At 37.1% G+C, this 16,617-nt stretch overlaps 1 protein-coding gene across 6 annotated transcripts in view; it reads left to right on the top strand.

The window, feature by feature from the left end:
- Nucleotides 1–15,885, top strand: part of sorcs2 (sortilin-related VPS10 domain containing receptor 2) — a 185,157-nt gene extending 169,272 nt beyond the window's left edge. The window contains exons 12-28 of one of the 6 annotated variants that reach the window (XM_084108164.1): nucleotides 144–220; nucleotides 630–721; nucleotides 1,579–1,686; nucleotides 2,564–2,684; nucleotides 4,094–4,227; nucleotides 4,399–4,527; nucleotides 5,916–6,087; nucleotides 6,253–6,439; nucleotides 6,725–6,858; nucleotides 7,161–7,284; nucleotides 9,536–9,648; nucleotides 9,761–9,883; nucleotides 10,285–10,384; nucleotides 10,892–10,918; nucleotides 11,135–11,237; nucleotides 11,660–11,892; nucleotides 12,599–15,885. In XM_084108164.1, the coding sequence (XP_083964290.1) occupies nucleotides 144–220; nucleotides 630–721; nucleotides 1,579–1,686; nucleotides 2,564–2,684; nucleotides 4,094–4,227; nucleotides 4,399–4,527; nucleotides 5,916–6,087; nucleotides 6,253–6,439; nucleotides 6,725–6,858; nucleotides 7,161–7,284; nucleotides 9,536–9,648; nucleotides 9,761–9,883; nucleotides 10,285–10,384; nucleotides 10,892–10,918; nucleotides 11,135–11,237; nucleotides 11,660–11,892; nucleotides 12,599–12,663 (2,042 nt within the window). In that variant the 3' untranslated portion in view covers nucleotides 12,664–15,885. The remainder of the gene's footprint in view (nucleotides 1–143; nucleotides 221–629; nucleotides 722–1,578; nucleotides 1,687–2,563; nucleotides 2,685–4,093; nucleotides 4,228–4,398; nucleotides 4,528–5,915; nucleotides 6,088–6,252; nucleotides 6,440–6,724; nucleotides 6,859–7,160; nucleotides 7,285–9,535; nucleotides 9,649–9,760; nucleotides 9,884–10,284; nucleotides 10,385–10,891; nucleotides 10,919–11,134; nucleotides 11,238–11,659; nucleotides 11,893–12,598) is intronic. The other 5 variants (XM_084108165.1, XM_084108166.1, XM_084108167.1 and 2 more) reach the window with 5 other exon arrangements.
- Nucleotides 15,886–16,617: the final 732 nt, after the last annotated feature.

The following is a 16,617-nucleotide window of genomic DNA, read 5'->3' on the forward strand; positions in this document are numbered from 1 at the left end:
GCTCGCTCACGCTTACTCCTCCCTCTCTCTTAAAATCGAACAAAGTGAGGAAATTGCTGCTTTGCCTCAAGTTAAAAAGAAGAAAATGAAAGATTCTCTCTCTGTATTCATGTGAAGATATTCTGTGTGCATCTTCTCTTCAGGTAACCTTGGGTCTCAACTGGTTGAATATAAAGAAGAGATGTACATCACCTCAGACTGTGGCAAGACCTGGAGACAGGTGAGAATGAACACAGAGAAGAGACTAATGATCTGCAAAGATGTTTTACAACGATTATTCGGTCTCATAAAAATGCTTCATCATAGATTATTCTGTGACTGTCACAAATCTTTAGATTTGCTCTTTGTATTCAACACCCTCCAGATCTCTGTTCCTCTTGTTGTTCCCATTCTGCCCAATTTCATTTGACACCCTCTCATTTGCTGCCGTTTCACTGCTCAGTATGTGGCAGGCTCATCTCTCTGTCTTAATGTCCTTTCAGTGATTTTCGGGATTGTTGCTGTCTCTCATTTGCTCAACTGCAGTTTTCTCTAGCGACATTGAATCTTGATTCTGATATGTATTATGATGAACTTAAAACGCCTTTAAGTGTTTTTTTTATTTTTTTTTATTTATTTGAACACTCTAGGTTTTCGAAGAAGAGCATCACATTCTCTATCTGGATCATGGCGGTGTCATTGTGGCCATTAAGGACACTTCAATCCCTTTAAAAATACTCAAGTAAGATCATTAGTTTCTGTAATGTATTGTCTGCATAAATGTAATCATTAGTAAGTGTAAACTAAACACAAATGTACCCAGTTGCGGACATGCCAAAGACTGACAGAAGGACTTATAAAAAGAGAAGAAGAGTAGTAGTAAACACTGAGTCGGACTAGTATGAAAAACAAGAATTCAAGACTTTCCCTCCCTGGCTTTTGCTGACCTGATTGTGCTGGTAATCCTTTGAGTGAGTGCTTTAAGAAGCTCATTTGGCTTTGGAGGGCTCTTTAGACCACCCTGACTTCCTGAGCAGCCTAAATCTCTTCCTCTGCAAAGGGTTGGTAAAAGCCAACCCTTAACCCATATAATATGAAGTGATTCACATGCTAGATGTCCAGTTCACCTTACTTCACAAACGTATGTAAAAGGGAAACCTATATGAAGATCAAAGTGAAAATCATTACCATCTCTCACAAAAGCCTTGAAGCCTTTCATCGGCGTTGAGTCTTGGCAGTACAATCAACCGCATCTGTCAGGAAAAGACTAAGAGCTTGTAGTGCTTATGCTGGCTTGTAGCCTACAAACTATCACGTTCACACTGAGAATCAACGGCAACTGAATGATATTTTTATATAACAGAATATTCACAATGTTTATAAAAGAGAGAAATTAATGATGTTTCGCACTTATAATACATTTTAGAAGATTTTTTTTAAATGTGAAAACGGATCATTTTCATATTTGGTTAACAAATGTCTCACCTCAAAGCAGAGACTTATACAATAAGTCACACGATGTATGATATAATATACAACTTTCTTATATGAGTGATCTATACTGCTGATACAACATCACATCAAACATTTTTGTCTTAGATTCAGCATAGATGAAGGACAAACGTGGAGCGTCCACAACTTCACCAGCACATCAGTGTTTGTGGATGGACTTTTGAGTGAACCTGGAGATGAGACACTGGTTATGACGTGAGTATGAGTATGTCCTCTGAAAATTGAACTGATTATTAGTCCACCTTAAAGGGATAGTTCACCCAAAACTGAAGATTCTGTCATCATTTACTCACCCTCGTGTTGTTTCAAACCTCTATGACCTTCTGGGGGGGGGTCCTGTATTGTTTTGGACCCCGTTGGCTTTATGGACAAAAATAGCCATACAGTTTTGGAACAATATGAGGGTGAGTAAATCATCTTTTTTGGGTGAACTATCCATTTAGGACTGTTTTATCCTGTGTTGGTTTTATGGCCCTTAGGACAAAATATAGATTTTTCAGTCATTTTGTTTGTGCTGTTTGAGCATGATCCCGACCTGAAGGTCAGGCCTTTAGTCCATCAAAAGCTGAATATTCCTTGCAGGAATATTCAGTTCATGACTTACTCGTTCATGACACCCGTGCACTGATTTCTCAAAAACACAGATACAGGGTTCATCCTTGTGGTAGTGAGCAGTGCTTTATTTGAGATTAATTGGAGAGCATCTTCCCATAGATGTCAAACAGCAGGTGGTCTCTGTATTATAAAGAGGCTGCGCTTTTGATAAAGGCAATGTGAGATTCAATGTCCTCAATTAAAGAGGCCCCTGCTCATTAGTAACACGCTGCTGATGAGCGAATCCATGTGTCTGTCCACTCGTTTGCTCCATTCCCAAGATGTGTAATTGGGTAGTGAATGTGTTGTCACTTGAAGTCAAGGTTACACTCCGATAGTCAAATTTTTTGGTGAAAGGGATGAAAGGCCTTTGTTTCAACATTTGCGGTTTAAAGGATAATCGGATGTTTATAGATGGAGGGATGGATTATTGGACGGGCGAAGGATTATGTTTATTTATGTTTACTGTTGTGGACAGGGTATTTGGCCACATAAGTTACCGTTCGGATTGGGAGCTGGTGAAGGTGGATTTCCGTCAGTCGTTTCCCAGACAGTGCACAGAAGCTGATTATGACTCATGGAAACTCACTGACCTACAGGTAACATCAGGCTGTTTTCTCTAGTTACGGCATGCTCAAAAACGCTAGAAGTTGAATCAGAGTGCTGTACAACTAATTTAAACTAATGAGAAGAAATAATAAGAAAAGATATGTAGACCATTTAAACAAAAGAAAATAATAATAAGAAAAGCCATATCTACAGCAACAACAGCAAAGGAAATATGATTTTTATTTGTGAATCAATTTACCACTTTGGTAACACTTTACAATAATGTCCCATTAGTATTAACTAACATTAACCAACATTTTTTTCTTTTTTTTTTTTTTTTTTTTTTACAGGATTTAATCTTTGTTAATGTTATTTAATCAAAATAAAACTTTTCATTGTTAGTTCATGTTTACGGAGCCCCTGAGGGGACCTTTGCAAAAAAAAAAAAAATAGGACTTTCGCGTGCGCACGAGAAACTATCGCGTGCATTTATTAATCATTATAATACTAAAATCATAACAAAGTAGGCTATGCTATGTACAAAAAAATACAGCCATACACGGACCCAACAGGCTATTAGCCTTTTTTTCACCCGTTATCAATCTATATTAATCTCGTTTTTAATTTAACTTAATTTCGTTTTTCTTTATTTAAATTTCGTTTTTTTCTTCATTTAAATTTCGTGTTTTTCTTTATTTAATCTTCGTTTTTTTCCTTATTTAAATGTAATTTTTCTTTATTTAAATTTCGTTTTTTCTTTATTTAAATTTAATTTTTTTCTTTTTTTAAATTTAGTTTTTTTCTTTATTTAAATTTTGTTTTTCTTTATTTAAAATTCGTTATTCTTTATTTAAATCTACCCTTTACTGTGTCAGTAATTTATTAGTCAGAAAATACACTATAGCCTACCTTAAAAGTATTGCTTAAGTTAACAGACCCGTGCGTTAACATCTCCACAATAAACAGTGACAATTACTTCATCTAGAGTAGACCATTTACCGGTAAATAACAGTTGAGAATATATTGTGAGTATATAATAAACTTGAACAGTGGTCAAAAACAAACGTTTGCTGATACTTTACCTCATGCTTAGACCGGCGAGATGCCTCCACAGGGCGGGAGATACGCGGCGTGATTGACAGCTTTGACACCAAATGGATATACGTGAAAATCAGATGAATGATTTCGAAAGTTTCTCGTGCGCACGCGAAAGTCCTATTTTTTATTTTTTTGCAAAGGTCCCCTCAGGGGCTCCGTACATGTTAGCTCAGGTCCATTAAATAATATTAACAGATAAACTGTTGAAACATTGACAAAGATGAATTAATGCTTAAGAAGTATTTTTCATTGTTAGTTCATGTTAATTAATGTAGTTAACTCATGTTAACCAATTCAACTTTATTGTAAAGTGTTACCACTACCTTTCAAATGGAAATGCATGACACGTCTTCTCCTACAGGGAGAGAAATGCATCATGGGCCAGGAACGATTGTACAGGAGGAGGAAAGAGACATCGTTCTGCATTAAAGGGAAGAGCTATACATCAGCTCTAACAGCTAAACCTTGCCAGTGCTCAGAGAAAGACTTTGCCTGGTACGAAACAAAGAGATAACCTTTTGCACATTTCAAGCCAATTGTAAATATACACATACGTCTTTGATGTAACAAGACACTCTTTACTTCACTTTCAAACCCCAGTGCAGTGAATTGTGAATTAGATCTGGGGCTAAAAATAGAGCTTTACGTGCCTCTGTGTGTTCTCAGTGACTACGGCTTTGAGCGAGCTCCCAGCCTCAGGTTAGAGGGGGATCGCTGCTATCCTGACTTCTGGCATGATCCTGACGCTCCACCTGAAAGCTGCCATTTAGGACACAGCTATAAGTCCAGCACAGGGTAATACACACACACACTGGAGAGTGTTAGACAATGTAGGGTAAAATCACCACACCTATTGAATATGTCAGAAAACACCCACTCATGCATGCCATAGACACTTTATATGAACACACCTTTTTTCTTTTTCTTTATTCAGACAGCCAGATAAGATCAGTATCACATCCACATATTTTTGAAATCAGATCAGATTTCAAGTACTGTTTTACATCACATATGTAAATGTCATAGTGGACGATATTACCAGGAACTGTCCCCACATTCATTTTTCACCATATCTGCTTGTTAAGTCGTGACTTATTGAATACTGTTTATGGGTATTCAATAGGTTCTACTTTGTTTCAAGTGAGAATACTCAACAACAGCCATTTATGAGCACTATTTTTTTATAGCACACTTTTAAACAAAGCTTTAAAACTGTTTACACTACAGATTCTGGACAGATGAATCGCTGTCTGGCCAACTGAGATTTTGATATGGAGGTAAAGGTTAGGATCATGACATTTTGGTAGTATTACAGCACACTGTGTGTGTATATTAGCTCTATCTGTTGACTGCTTTTGGCATTTGATAAAGCGGTTGGACCCGCAAATGTGTCACGTCAGGCTTAACATCCGCATAGCAAACTATGTGATGATTAGCCTACTATGTAGTGAATAGTGAATGAGTGAACAATTCAGTGGTTTTGCATGAACGTGTTACTTATGTTGTCTCATGCTTTGTGAACACTAAGATGGACAGAGCAGAGGCAACATTTTCAGTTTTCCATACTCTGTTTCCATACTGACAGATACTCTCAATTCTGACACTATTACTATAGCAACCAAAGCAGATATGCTGTATAGAGTACTGACTAGATTGAACAAACAGATCAGATTTCATTGCTTGCAAAATGATTTGTCGAAAAGATTAGATTTGTAAACCAAATCAGATTTGTGTCCATCAAATCCATACTGAGCTGTGTTAAGTAGAGCATGTTATTTCAGCAGAACCTCATTCAGAAAAACCTCAGCTGTTTTTCCGTTTCTGAACCAAGACATTTCTGAACATATGATATGGATGCAAAGTTACATCGAAACATTAGTCATTCATTGTTATGCACCTTAAATAAATATTTTAATTAGTAGACATCTGTGCTGCACCGGCGATTCCTTTTGTCTGGTTTGTTTTGTTTGTGGATTACAGAAGCGCAGAGAACCTTCTTTTCAATATGATATGGATGTTTTAGCCACCTCTTAGTATGGTTATTTAGGAATGTATTGTGCCTTTTCCACAACTCTTCATTATAACTAAGAGTTTAAATCCAGGCAACAACACTACAAGGATTTTTCAGTTTAAGGCAAGTAAAAGCAAGTCAAGGCTAACATGTTTTGTGTTGTCTGTTGAAGTTACCGGAAGGTCATCGCTAATGTTTGTGAGGGTGGCTTGAATAAAGAACAGAGCGCAAAGCAGCATTCCTGTCCTCTGCTGCCCCCTAAAGGCCTGCAGCTGGGCATCAAAGGACAGATGTTGGCCGTGGCACCTGGTGATGACATCACCTTTATTGTGCATCAGGAACAGGTGAAGTGCATGGATTATTTACACTACTTACAATTTTATAATTTGATTGCTAAAATGTTAGACAACTGGAATGATATAAATATATTAGATTCCGTTTGCTAAAGATTTACAGACAAATAAAAACATCTTTAACATTGATTTGTTTCACTGTTTTTCCCTCCTCAGGGTGACACCACCAGCACCAGATATCAGGTAGATTTAATGGATGGGGTCAGGGCTATATATGAAAACCTGACTGTCATCGACGAACCCATTCAGCACCGTTATGAGAAGCCAGGTGTTTACCGTGTGAATGTGAAGGCTGAAAACTCTGCTGGACACGACCAAGCCTCACTTTACATTCAGGTCACAGGTCAGTGAAATATTCAGATCTGAGTGAGAGTGAACTGGATTCAAAGGCCATTGCATCAACTTTTAGAACATAATGGTTAGTATTATCTATAATACTGTGAGATTGAAAGGGTTTTACTGAGCCATAACCAATAATCAGGCCCACATAACAAATCTGAACAAAAAGAACTCCAAAGAAAACTAATTTCAATATGGATGCTCATTATTTACTTTTTTTACATTATTATTTTTATTTTTTATTGGAACGTTCAATTTATCTCTGTTTTGTCCTCACTTTTCTCTTCAGCTCCTCTACAGGATGTCCATCTGGAGGTGGTCCCGATCGCTGGCAGAAATCAAGAAGTAAATCTCACAGCTATAGTGCTGCCCACTGAGGCAAACCTTACCGTGTTTTACTGGTGGATTGGAGATAACCTTCAGGTACTCTGTGGTAATTTTTAACTATACACATATTAATATATGTTTTTATGGCGCTGCTTTAAATGCTTCCTATTGCAGACGCTCATTTTCTGACCCAATGCTCACATTTCAGTTTTATTTGTTTGTGTGTTTATTTTTTTAAGTATTAAAATCATTGTGCGGACTTTAAAACAAAAACAATAAGAGCTGTTTACCCATGTATTTTATGAAGAAAACATTTTTTTTAGATGCTTATGCTTGAAGATTCAGGTGTGGCTGTTGAAGTGTTGCCTTTATACAAAATGTGTCTTTCCCCTCGACAGCCAAAGCTGACCCTGGAGAACAGCCTGATTACAAGGTTCTCTGAGGAGGGCGAAGTTCCTGTGACAGTTCAGGCTTCTAATGGTCGCTCCATGGTGCAGGACAGCAAGACTGTCATTGTTTACGGTAAGATAAAACATCCCATGAAGGTGTTCAGAATCAGGGGATCAGGGGCGGACTGGTGTGCTGCTGGGCAATGAGGGCCACAACTGCTGCTATACAAATATATATATATATATAAAGAATGAATGATAGTTACGTATCCTTCCCTTCAGCCCAGGCCTGGCCTACACGACCTACATGGCCAAATTTATGTCATTTCAGAATCCCTCCAAATGACTTTATTTCTATGAATTGATATCCAATTCAGTTATATCATGTTTAGACCCAGTGCATTGGTCTAACACTGCTCGTCAAAATCTTTGAGCTGCCCAATTAAATCAAAGGAGGCAGGGTTGACTGTATTAGAATAAAAGTATTATTTGTAAATAGTTCAAATGCATTATTCTATAATAAATAAGCACTATTTTATTTTATTATTACTATTATTATTATTGTATTATTTGGACAAGGAAACATCTAGTGTCTTCCTTCAGAAAAGACCATGGTTCATTAAATGCAAACATTTTATTTTTGTCCAGGCATGTCCATGTCTGGTCTGTGCTTAAAAAGAAGCAGCCAATTAAAGGGACAGTTCACCTAAAAATTAAAACTCTTTCATCATTTACTCACCCTTACTTCATTCCAAACCCATTTGGTCCAGTTTTTCACAAAACATAACAGAAGAATGTTTACACTCTGTTCCTCAAAAGGAAAGCATGGTCTGTCAAGCTCCAAAAAGGACAAATAATACAACCACTAAAAGCACCATGAAGGCAGTCCACATGGCTCCTGTGCAACATTCAAATGATTCTATGGGCTCATTTTGATATAGTTAATCATTAGTGATACGTAACTGAACTGTGTAAAAAATATTTTAAATTCTATTTGCCTGGTAGCACTAAGAAAGACTATATACAAATTATAACTTGTATGGCATAAGTATGCCAGTTGTTCATTACTGTAAGTGATAAGCACAAAAAGCACAAATAGCATTTATGTTATATTATTGTGTTGTATTTTTCTGTTAGTAAGTGATGTTAAATTGCTCTGAACATCAGTGAACCGGTGTGTTATGGTTTGGTGTGTTGTGAAACGGGGACAGAAAGTCCAGGACCAATTTTTTTAACCCCAGTCTGCCCAGTATGTGGGATGAATAATCCAAAACCACAAGGATTTTGTGACAACCACAGAGAGTAAATGATTAAATACACCCTAAGATAACCATCATTCAGAGGAACAATATATCAATACTAAAGAGTTTGAAACAGATTGAGAACAATCATTGCACTGGTACTGTTTCATTTCTTGATTTGTGTGACATTTAAAATCTTTCTAAACCATATTTCTTTCTTGTTAAATAGAAATAAAATATTCATGTGATTCCCGAGCTGGATTGAATATTTATGAGTGTGGTGTGATAGGATGAGGTCATGCTTGGAAAGCAGAAATGACAGTCTTCCTCAGAGACAATGTTCAGCTTGAATGCAGAATGAAGAACTGTTGTGCACAACTGTGTCACTTCACTGGTTCATATTGTTTGTCCTCAAGCTCAAATTGAACCTGTTGGGTTACGTAATTTAATAAATTAAGTTGGATGACATTGCAACTTAAATGTCTGTAGACAAATGACTTGGCTATAAAATTTTCAATGCTTTTTTTTTTAGATCACATCTTTTTAACTGGTTATGCGATTCTTTTTTACAGAATGTTTTTCGGGTCAGATGAAAAATCATCCAAAAATTTCAATTATGTCATTATTTATCTACTTAAACACCTTCATGTCATTCCAAACCCATTTGCTTTGCTTTGCTATAGTAAAAAAAAAAATGTTGTGTGTGAGAGCCTGACTGGTAGACAGTGAGAATGCATATTTGTCTACAATATAGAATATATAAATCTTCTGGGTGTTTTTGAACATATCGAAACCCTGTTTGTTAAAATAAAACTGTTGCTGTATGGCAAGATTCTTCAAAAAATGTTTGTGTTCCACTGAAAAAAATAACAGCATATGCGTTTGGAACAACATGAGGGTGAGTAAATTAAAAATTGATTTTCTTGGTTAAACAATTCCTAACTGATTTTGAAGCTGTTGCTGTGCTGTTTTTCTAGTCTTAATATAGAACCTGTCCTTTGTTTTTGATTGACAGCACATTTTTAGTTGCCATGATTCATTATACTGTATAAAAACATCTCTTACTTTATACAGCCTGATTTTTTTTCAACTGCAGTATTAACTTTTAATGTTCATCATGACACCTTAAACGTCTCTCTTCAGATCATTTCCAGGTCATCCCATTGAGTTTCAGTCGCAATTTGGACCGCTTTAACCCAAACATCCCTGAATGGAGACAAGATGTGGGACAAGTCGTAACCACGATTCTTGCTAAGGTTCTCGCTTCAGTCATTAACATACACATACACACACACATTAGAGCTCTGTTTGTTTTTTATGTGAAACATTTTACATTGTACTCATCATATCGATCTCTTTGTCTAATAGCTCACAGGGGTTCCTCAGGACTCTTTGGTTACCATGGTAAAGCCTGGTCTTCCCACCACTGCAGACCTGTATGTTCTTCCTCCAGTCAGCACACCAGTGAAGAGGAGTGTGTTTGTGGATAAGGTAGGTGTTTTATGTAGAAGCCACTCGAATGAGAAGAGATACATGCTCATTCAACAAAACATTAGTCCAGCAATAGAATTGTTTATATGGTGGCCTAAATTGGACATCCGCAAACAACTTGTCAGAGCCTGGAGATACAATCAGGAATAAACATGATATAGAGTTCATTGAATCGAATGTAAACAGAGAGAAAATTGTGATCTTAAAAATGTAGTCGGAAATTTTGAGATTAGCATTAGCTAAGATTAATAAATGCTGTAGAAGTATTGTTCATTCTTATTCATGTTAAGTAATGTAGTTATCTAATGTTAACATATGAAACCTGAAAGTGTTACCAGTCATGAGTATTGAAGTGATGTTTGTTAGTATTAAACTTGTGTGTGTATTCTTCATTTCTGTAGCGTGTTCCCACCATAAAGCAGGTTCTGAGTGAGAACAATGTGAGCTTCATTGTGAGAGGAGGGTTACGAGTGTTGGTGACTCTGGCAACCTCCGATTCAGGTGAGCAAAATAAAACAGATTCCACAACCTTCAACAACCAAGAGTCACTTAATAATTATAGTTTTACAGCAAGCCCTTCATCAATAATTACTAAAACATACAATGTATTTCTAAGGACCTATAACTAGTGCCAGCACAACAGAGACTGGTGCGTCACATTTACCTCTCGCTTTTAGAAGTGTCCTCTTCACTTTAAGAATATTGTCTTGCTAATGCAGAGTTAAAAAATAAAAGGGAAAATAATGGAATAATGTCTTTGTTTCTGTTCTGTTTTCTGGTCTAGTCTTTACGTTGAGTTGACATTTACTCTTTATGCATGCTTCTGTTGGCTTGCATTTCTGTTTGAGTTTTGAGCTTGTCAAAGTCACAGTGCTTCTTAATTTTAATAACACATGCATGTTTGAGTATTGTTTTTTTGCAAACTTTCCTTTAAAGATCATTTGTTGTGTTTTTATTTTTTTACTTTTTTTTTTGTTGGTAATTTTTTTGTTGTTGTCTGTATCACAGCCACACAAATGGCTTCATCCACACAAGGTGTGTACATTTGTGTGTGATTTGTGTGATTTTGGTTCTGTTTTTGAATTGGTTTTATTGTTTGTTTGTTTTTGAAGTGTTTGGTGAGTTTATAAAAAGTGAGTCAGGTGACGAGATTTCTCTCATCAAGCGTAAACTGTGCCTTTAAAGTGGTATGAAATGAGTGAGAAATGTGAGCAAGGGTTTGATAATGCTATATATGCTGGTCTCCTGCAGGTTCTCGTCTGGCTGCTGCAGGTCCAGGTGTTTGGGCTCTCGCTGTCTTTCTCCTCATAAGCCTGATCTCTGCTGCAGCATTCATACTCTTCAAGTTTAAAAGGTTTGGCAGTTACTTCAGGTTTTTCTATTCATAAAATACAATTCATTTACATTTTGACAATGCTACAATTTTGAAAAGTATAGGCTATTTCACATATTTAGAAAACTTTCCTGTCATTGCTGATGTGGGTTATTAGGACAAACATTTTATTTACTCAATAAATCCAATTTCCAAATGAATGGAGTGACTATTAGAGCTGTCTGTTTTGTAGGTATAACATGCACACACCCATTGTGTCTTGCTGCCCATCATGCATGAACTACACACATGCACAACCACATCCACAATGTTTTTTAGAGAAGCTTTAATCTTTCAGTTTCACTGTCCTGTCATACCCCATCACAGAAGAATGCATGCTCAGTCCCCCTGTCTAATTGACAGCCAGCTTATATAACAGAACATGAACTACAAAACTGTGACAGGAAAAACTACAAAAACCATGGTTCCTTGCTGAGGCCAGAGGAGAGCAGCCTAACGCGTCCCTGGCTGCGTTTCAGAAAACTGCCAGGGCGAAACGTCTACGCCCAGATGCGCAATGAGAAGGAGCAGGAAATGACCAGCCCTGTCAATCACAGCGAGGACACGCAGAATATCATTCAAGGCGAGGAGTTCATTGATGACGACCTTGACTCGCAGACACTAGGTAACACTGGAGGTAGAAGCAAATTCACAGTTACCCTAGACTAACCAGTCATTACTAACAAGAAAGGAGAAGTTGTGATCAGTCTAACATCAGTTAGCACTTATTCAGAAATGATGCCATTATTTGATTTTTGTTTTGGATAACATTTCACAATAAGGTTCAATTTGTTCATATTAGGTAATGCATCAGGCATTTATTAATTTAAGTGAATGTTTATTTATATACAATTATTATTGTTCATTGTTAATTCATGTTCATTCATAATACACTAATGTTAAACGGAAAGCTTAAAAATATTGTATTGAAGATGAAGAATTGTTTTTATGTATATGTTAACAATAACCAATATTCACAGTTCTTAAAAAAATGAACTAATGTTAAGAAGGGTAACCTTATTGTAAAGGATTGGGTAAAGAGGCTTTATCACTTTTACCCAACATAAAAATTATTCATATTTTAATATTTAAAAAAATATGTGATTCCAACATATATGTTTTTATGAAAACATGGTTTATGCATATCATTACTATTTACCACATTGCTGGATTAAAATCTACACAACCCAAAAAGACTAAATTATAATTGATCCAGTATAATCTGTAGGTATATCGTTATTAAATGTCTACATGTGTTACATTGTTCAACAACCTTGAGTGATTTTTTTTTTTTTTTCACCTGCTGTTTTAATAAGACCTGTTTCTGGTGTTCTTGTTGCCAGGCAACCACTCAGGGGTGGTGCTGAGCATAAACTCAAGGGAGCTGCACAGTTACCTGACCAGCTGATGACCAATGTGGAGGTGCCAGTGATGAGCACAATAGACTATGCCTTCCTGTTCTCTCCAGATCTGACCCTTCAGAAGAGAGAGCAGAGACACACCTGCACCAAACCTTCTCCTCCTCCTCTCTCTATCTTCTCTCTGTCTTTTCCAGCCTCCGTTCCCTCATTCCAGAAGGTGGATTTTGTAGCCTTCTGCTGATGACCACGACGTACGCTCACATATATTTCCTGTCTGTCTCTCATTTGCTCTTATCACGGGAGCACTTACTAATGCCCAGGGAGAAACTCGCTGACGAATGCTTTATTTTCCATCTTTTTCACTGGCTTGTTTTGTGTCCTCTCCTGTGTTTTTTCTTTCGTTCTAATTAGTGTGTTTTGACTCTCTCAGGCCACTGAGTTGTCGTGGTCACTGTAAAACTCAGATGAGACTGAAAGGTGAGTGAAGGCCGAGCAGATGTGCTGCAGATGTGCTGCAATGCACATAGAGCAGGATATGATACACATTTAATTCAGGGGAAGCAACGTTTGTTAGATATAGCCAAAGGGACACTTAAGATATTCTCCATCACCTTCTTTTTATTCTGTTGTAAAAAAAATTTAAAGAAATTTTAGTTGAACCCATCACTTTTCATATGCAATAACACATCTTTTGCTTTAATTAATAACAAAATATATTATTTTGCCCTGTTTCGTGGATATGCTATGCAGTAAAGTAATTTTTGTCTGTGTCTCATCTGATTCTGCATTATACATCATTAGTTAGTCATACATCATTAATAGCTATGGTGAAATTAGTCATTGCGATGATGATCGATAACTGATTACTTTGCCCAAGAAATGCAGACAAACATGTTTTGCCTTTTTTAGCAAGCAAATAATGTCTAGAATTATGTCTAAAAGGCAGGTGCAAGAAATGAGATACCAGTTACTGCCGAATCAGCACAGCTAGAATCTTGGTGTTTCTGGGAAAACCTGCACCAATTATCAGGGTCCAGGGCTGCATCTGAAATCACATTCTTCCCTACTATATTGTAGGTGAAAAACAGTATGTGATAAAAGAGGTATGTCCGAATTCACAGTACTAAAAGATAAAAGATAAAGGAAAAAGTACCCAGATTACCTACTTCTTCAAACGAGATTGGCCCTGTCCCAAATGGCACACTTCATATGTACTTTCAGTCTTGTGGACTAACAATGGCTGCCACGTGCGTGTCCGTTAAATCCACGAGACCGTAGTGTGTCCCATTTGTCGTTTTAGGTCTCGGAAGTGTGCTCGCGAGCGCCCCTTTGCGGTTGATATGTGGCCTTGATGCGCACTATTGTCGAGCCCGCACTGAAGCGACAGTCTTCTCGACAGTCAAAGCAGCGTTACGTCACAAAAGTGCAGACTCAGAGGAAGACCATGAGTGTTTAGGGTGCCATTCTGAAATGTGCAAATGACTGACACTTTACATGAGGCCACGGGAGAGGATTTGTGAATGGCAGTGAAGTGACTCAACTGACGCTGGAAGGTCACATGATACCTTGGCAGGATGGCGGATGTAGTACGTCCGGATTACATTCATACTACACACACTCATACTATATTGAACGTACATTTTTAGCGGCCGTGAATTAATGAATTATTCAAAATAAGAGCACGCAATTTCGGACGCAGCCCATGACATCTTTTTTTGTGGGTGTCCCTACGATAGGGCCCGGGACATTGCCTCTGGAAATAGCCCCGGAGACCTATCCCTGTCTGTTTTCTCCAAGAACTGCAGTGCCAAATATTCATCATTTAGATTATAGTCCATCTTCTAATCTAAGGCATCTTCACTGCATAATGAAACATTATCCCCTAAAAAAATCAAATCCCATTGTTCATCGTTGAAATCCTTTGTGAACGCTAGCTAAATTCACATGCTTGTTTATTTATTGGACTTTACATTTCCTCAAGCATCAGCCATCGGATCTTGACGGAGTCAACAACACAGGATGATTCACAGTGTAGCGTGCGCTACCTGTCAGGTGTATTGTGTGTATAAGCCTATATTAGGCGTAGAAGGACACAGTTACGTTCCCTATCGTTTGGCTTGTATATATAACAAAGTGTACATAGATCCTTCTGTATATAGCCCCTCCTAAATATGACACTTTCAATAGACCAAAATGTGCACTGTTTTCTCCCAAATGCCTCGCACTGGGTTTTCTTGAATTCAGGAGTTCTACGTGGACGTGAAATGATCACTTCTGCATCTTTGTCTTTATTCAGCGTTGTTTACTGAAGGGTATTCTTAATATTTCACATCTATATAACATTCACACTCACACGACTAAAGAACTGTGTGAAAAGTGGTGCACTGCGTCTGTGTGCATACTGATTTTGTTTTGTCATTTCAAGGGTTCAGCAATTTAAATCAAGGTGTCTGTCTGAATGGACAGTTTGTTGGAATCACTAGTGTTTTATGGATGAGGGTCTCTCACTTGCACTAATCACAGTTAATGGCTTGTACAGTATTGTTCAGGTGGGTTCAGGGAACACGTCATTTTCAACTGAGAAAGACGCTGTGCATCTTACATCACACTACATCAGAGAGAATCAGTTCGGGAAGTCTTGACCAAATATATGATGTGCAGGTTCACTGTCTCTTTAACACATTCTGTTATGGAGATTGAGCAGCCTATATTTTTCCACGTTTATGATGGTCTTGGGTCAACAGATTCTCTTAGCATAAACCAAAAAGACAGCATCTCTACACTGATCAGTTTATGTATATCAATTTCACAAGCTTGTTCATTTCTACACAATGCAAATGGTGTGGACTTATTACACCACTCTTTTTTTAGCCTGTGTATGAAAAGATATTTAGTGGCGTCTGGTGTGTCATCTATATTTCCATCCATGAAGTGAAAATGATTGCTTGACTGTTATTGGAGAAACATTTCATATTCAGAGATGTTTCTGCATCAGTTTAGCTTTGGGAATGGCACGCTCCAGCAACAAGGACACTTCATAAATACACACCAGGATCCTTTCTGAAATGAAGACTCAAGTGTGGTGGAGAGACACAGTTGAACTGATTCTGTATTTTGTTCAATTTCATTTGTTCTTGTTCCTTTATAATGTAAATGTTTTTGACTCCACTACAAGTGAAAAGCACTTAATCAGCGTGTCTGAATACAAACACACTAACTGTAAAGATTTGTTTTGTTAGTTTGAGCTGTTTAATAAAGTTTTAACATTATTCATTAAGCTGATACCTGTTTTTTTTTTCAGTCTATGGATTGAAACGAACATATATAAAACCTTTGATGTTGATGCCTCCTTTTCATGACCATAACTTCAATTTATTTTATTATTTTTTTTTATTAGTTTATGCATGCAGTGAATAAAGTACACACAGTTGAATACAATGCAGTTTGGTAATTATTTTTTTATTTTTTTAAGAACCAAATATGAAGCATGTTAAATTAAACCAAATATGTAATGAGAATTTCTAAACAGCTTTAAATATTGTAACGACAGGTTCTCAGTACTGTAATCTGTAAGGCACTCTTTAAGACTTGCAAACCCTGAGGTCAGATTATTCTACTGATTAAAGTGTTAAGATTTCTGCAGATGCATGGATGCATTTTCTGTCATTCACTTTTTCTTCTGTGGTACATGCAAGTACACTCTACTTGAACTTCATAGTGCACATATTTGAACATAAGCATTTTATTTTACAGTACATGCACTTGCGTGTGCTTACAGTGTACTTACCTAAGAACTGGTTAATATAAGGTAACTACATGGGTTAAGGTTAGGTGTAGGGGTAGGTTCAGGGTTAATACCTAGTTAATACCCCTGTTATTGCAATTACTATAATAAGTACATAGTATGTACATGGGGAACAGGACTGTAAAATAAAGTGCTACCGAGGTTCTTAATCATTATCATGAGAACGGGTGTACAGGCCCCTCACTGTTTTGCAATT

This window comes from Abramis brama (assembly GCF_963993115.1).
Source record: "Abramis brama genome assembly, chromosome: 3".
Lineage (NCBI taxonomy): Eukaryota > Metazoa > Chordata > Actinopteri > Cypriniformes > Leuciscidae > Abramis > Abramis brama.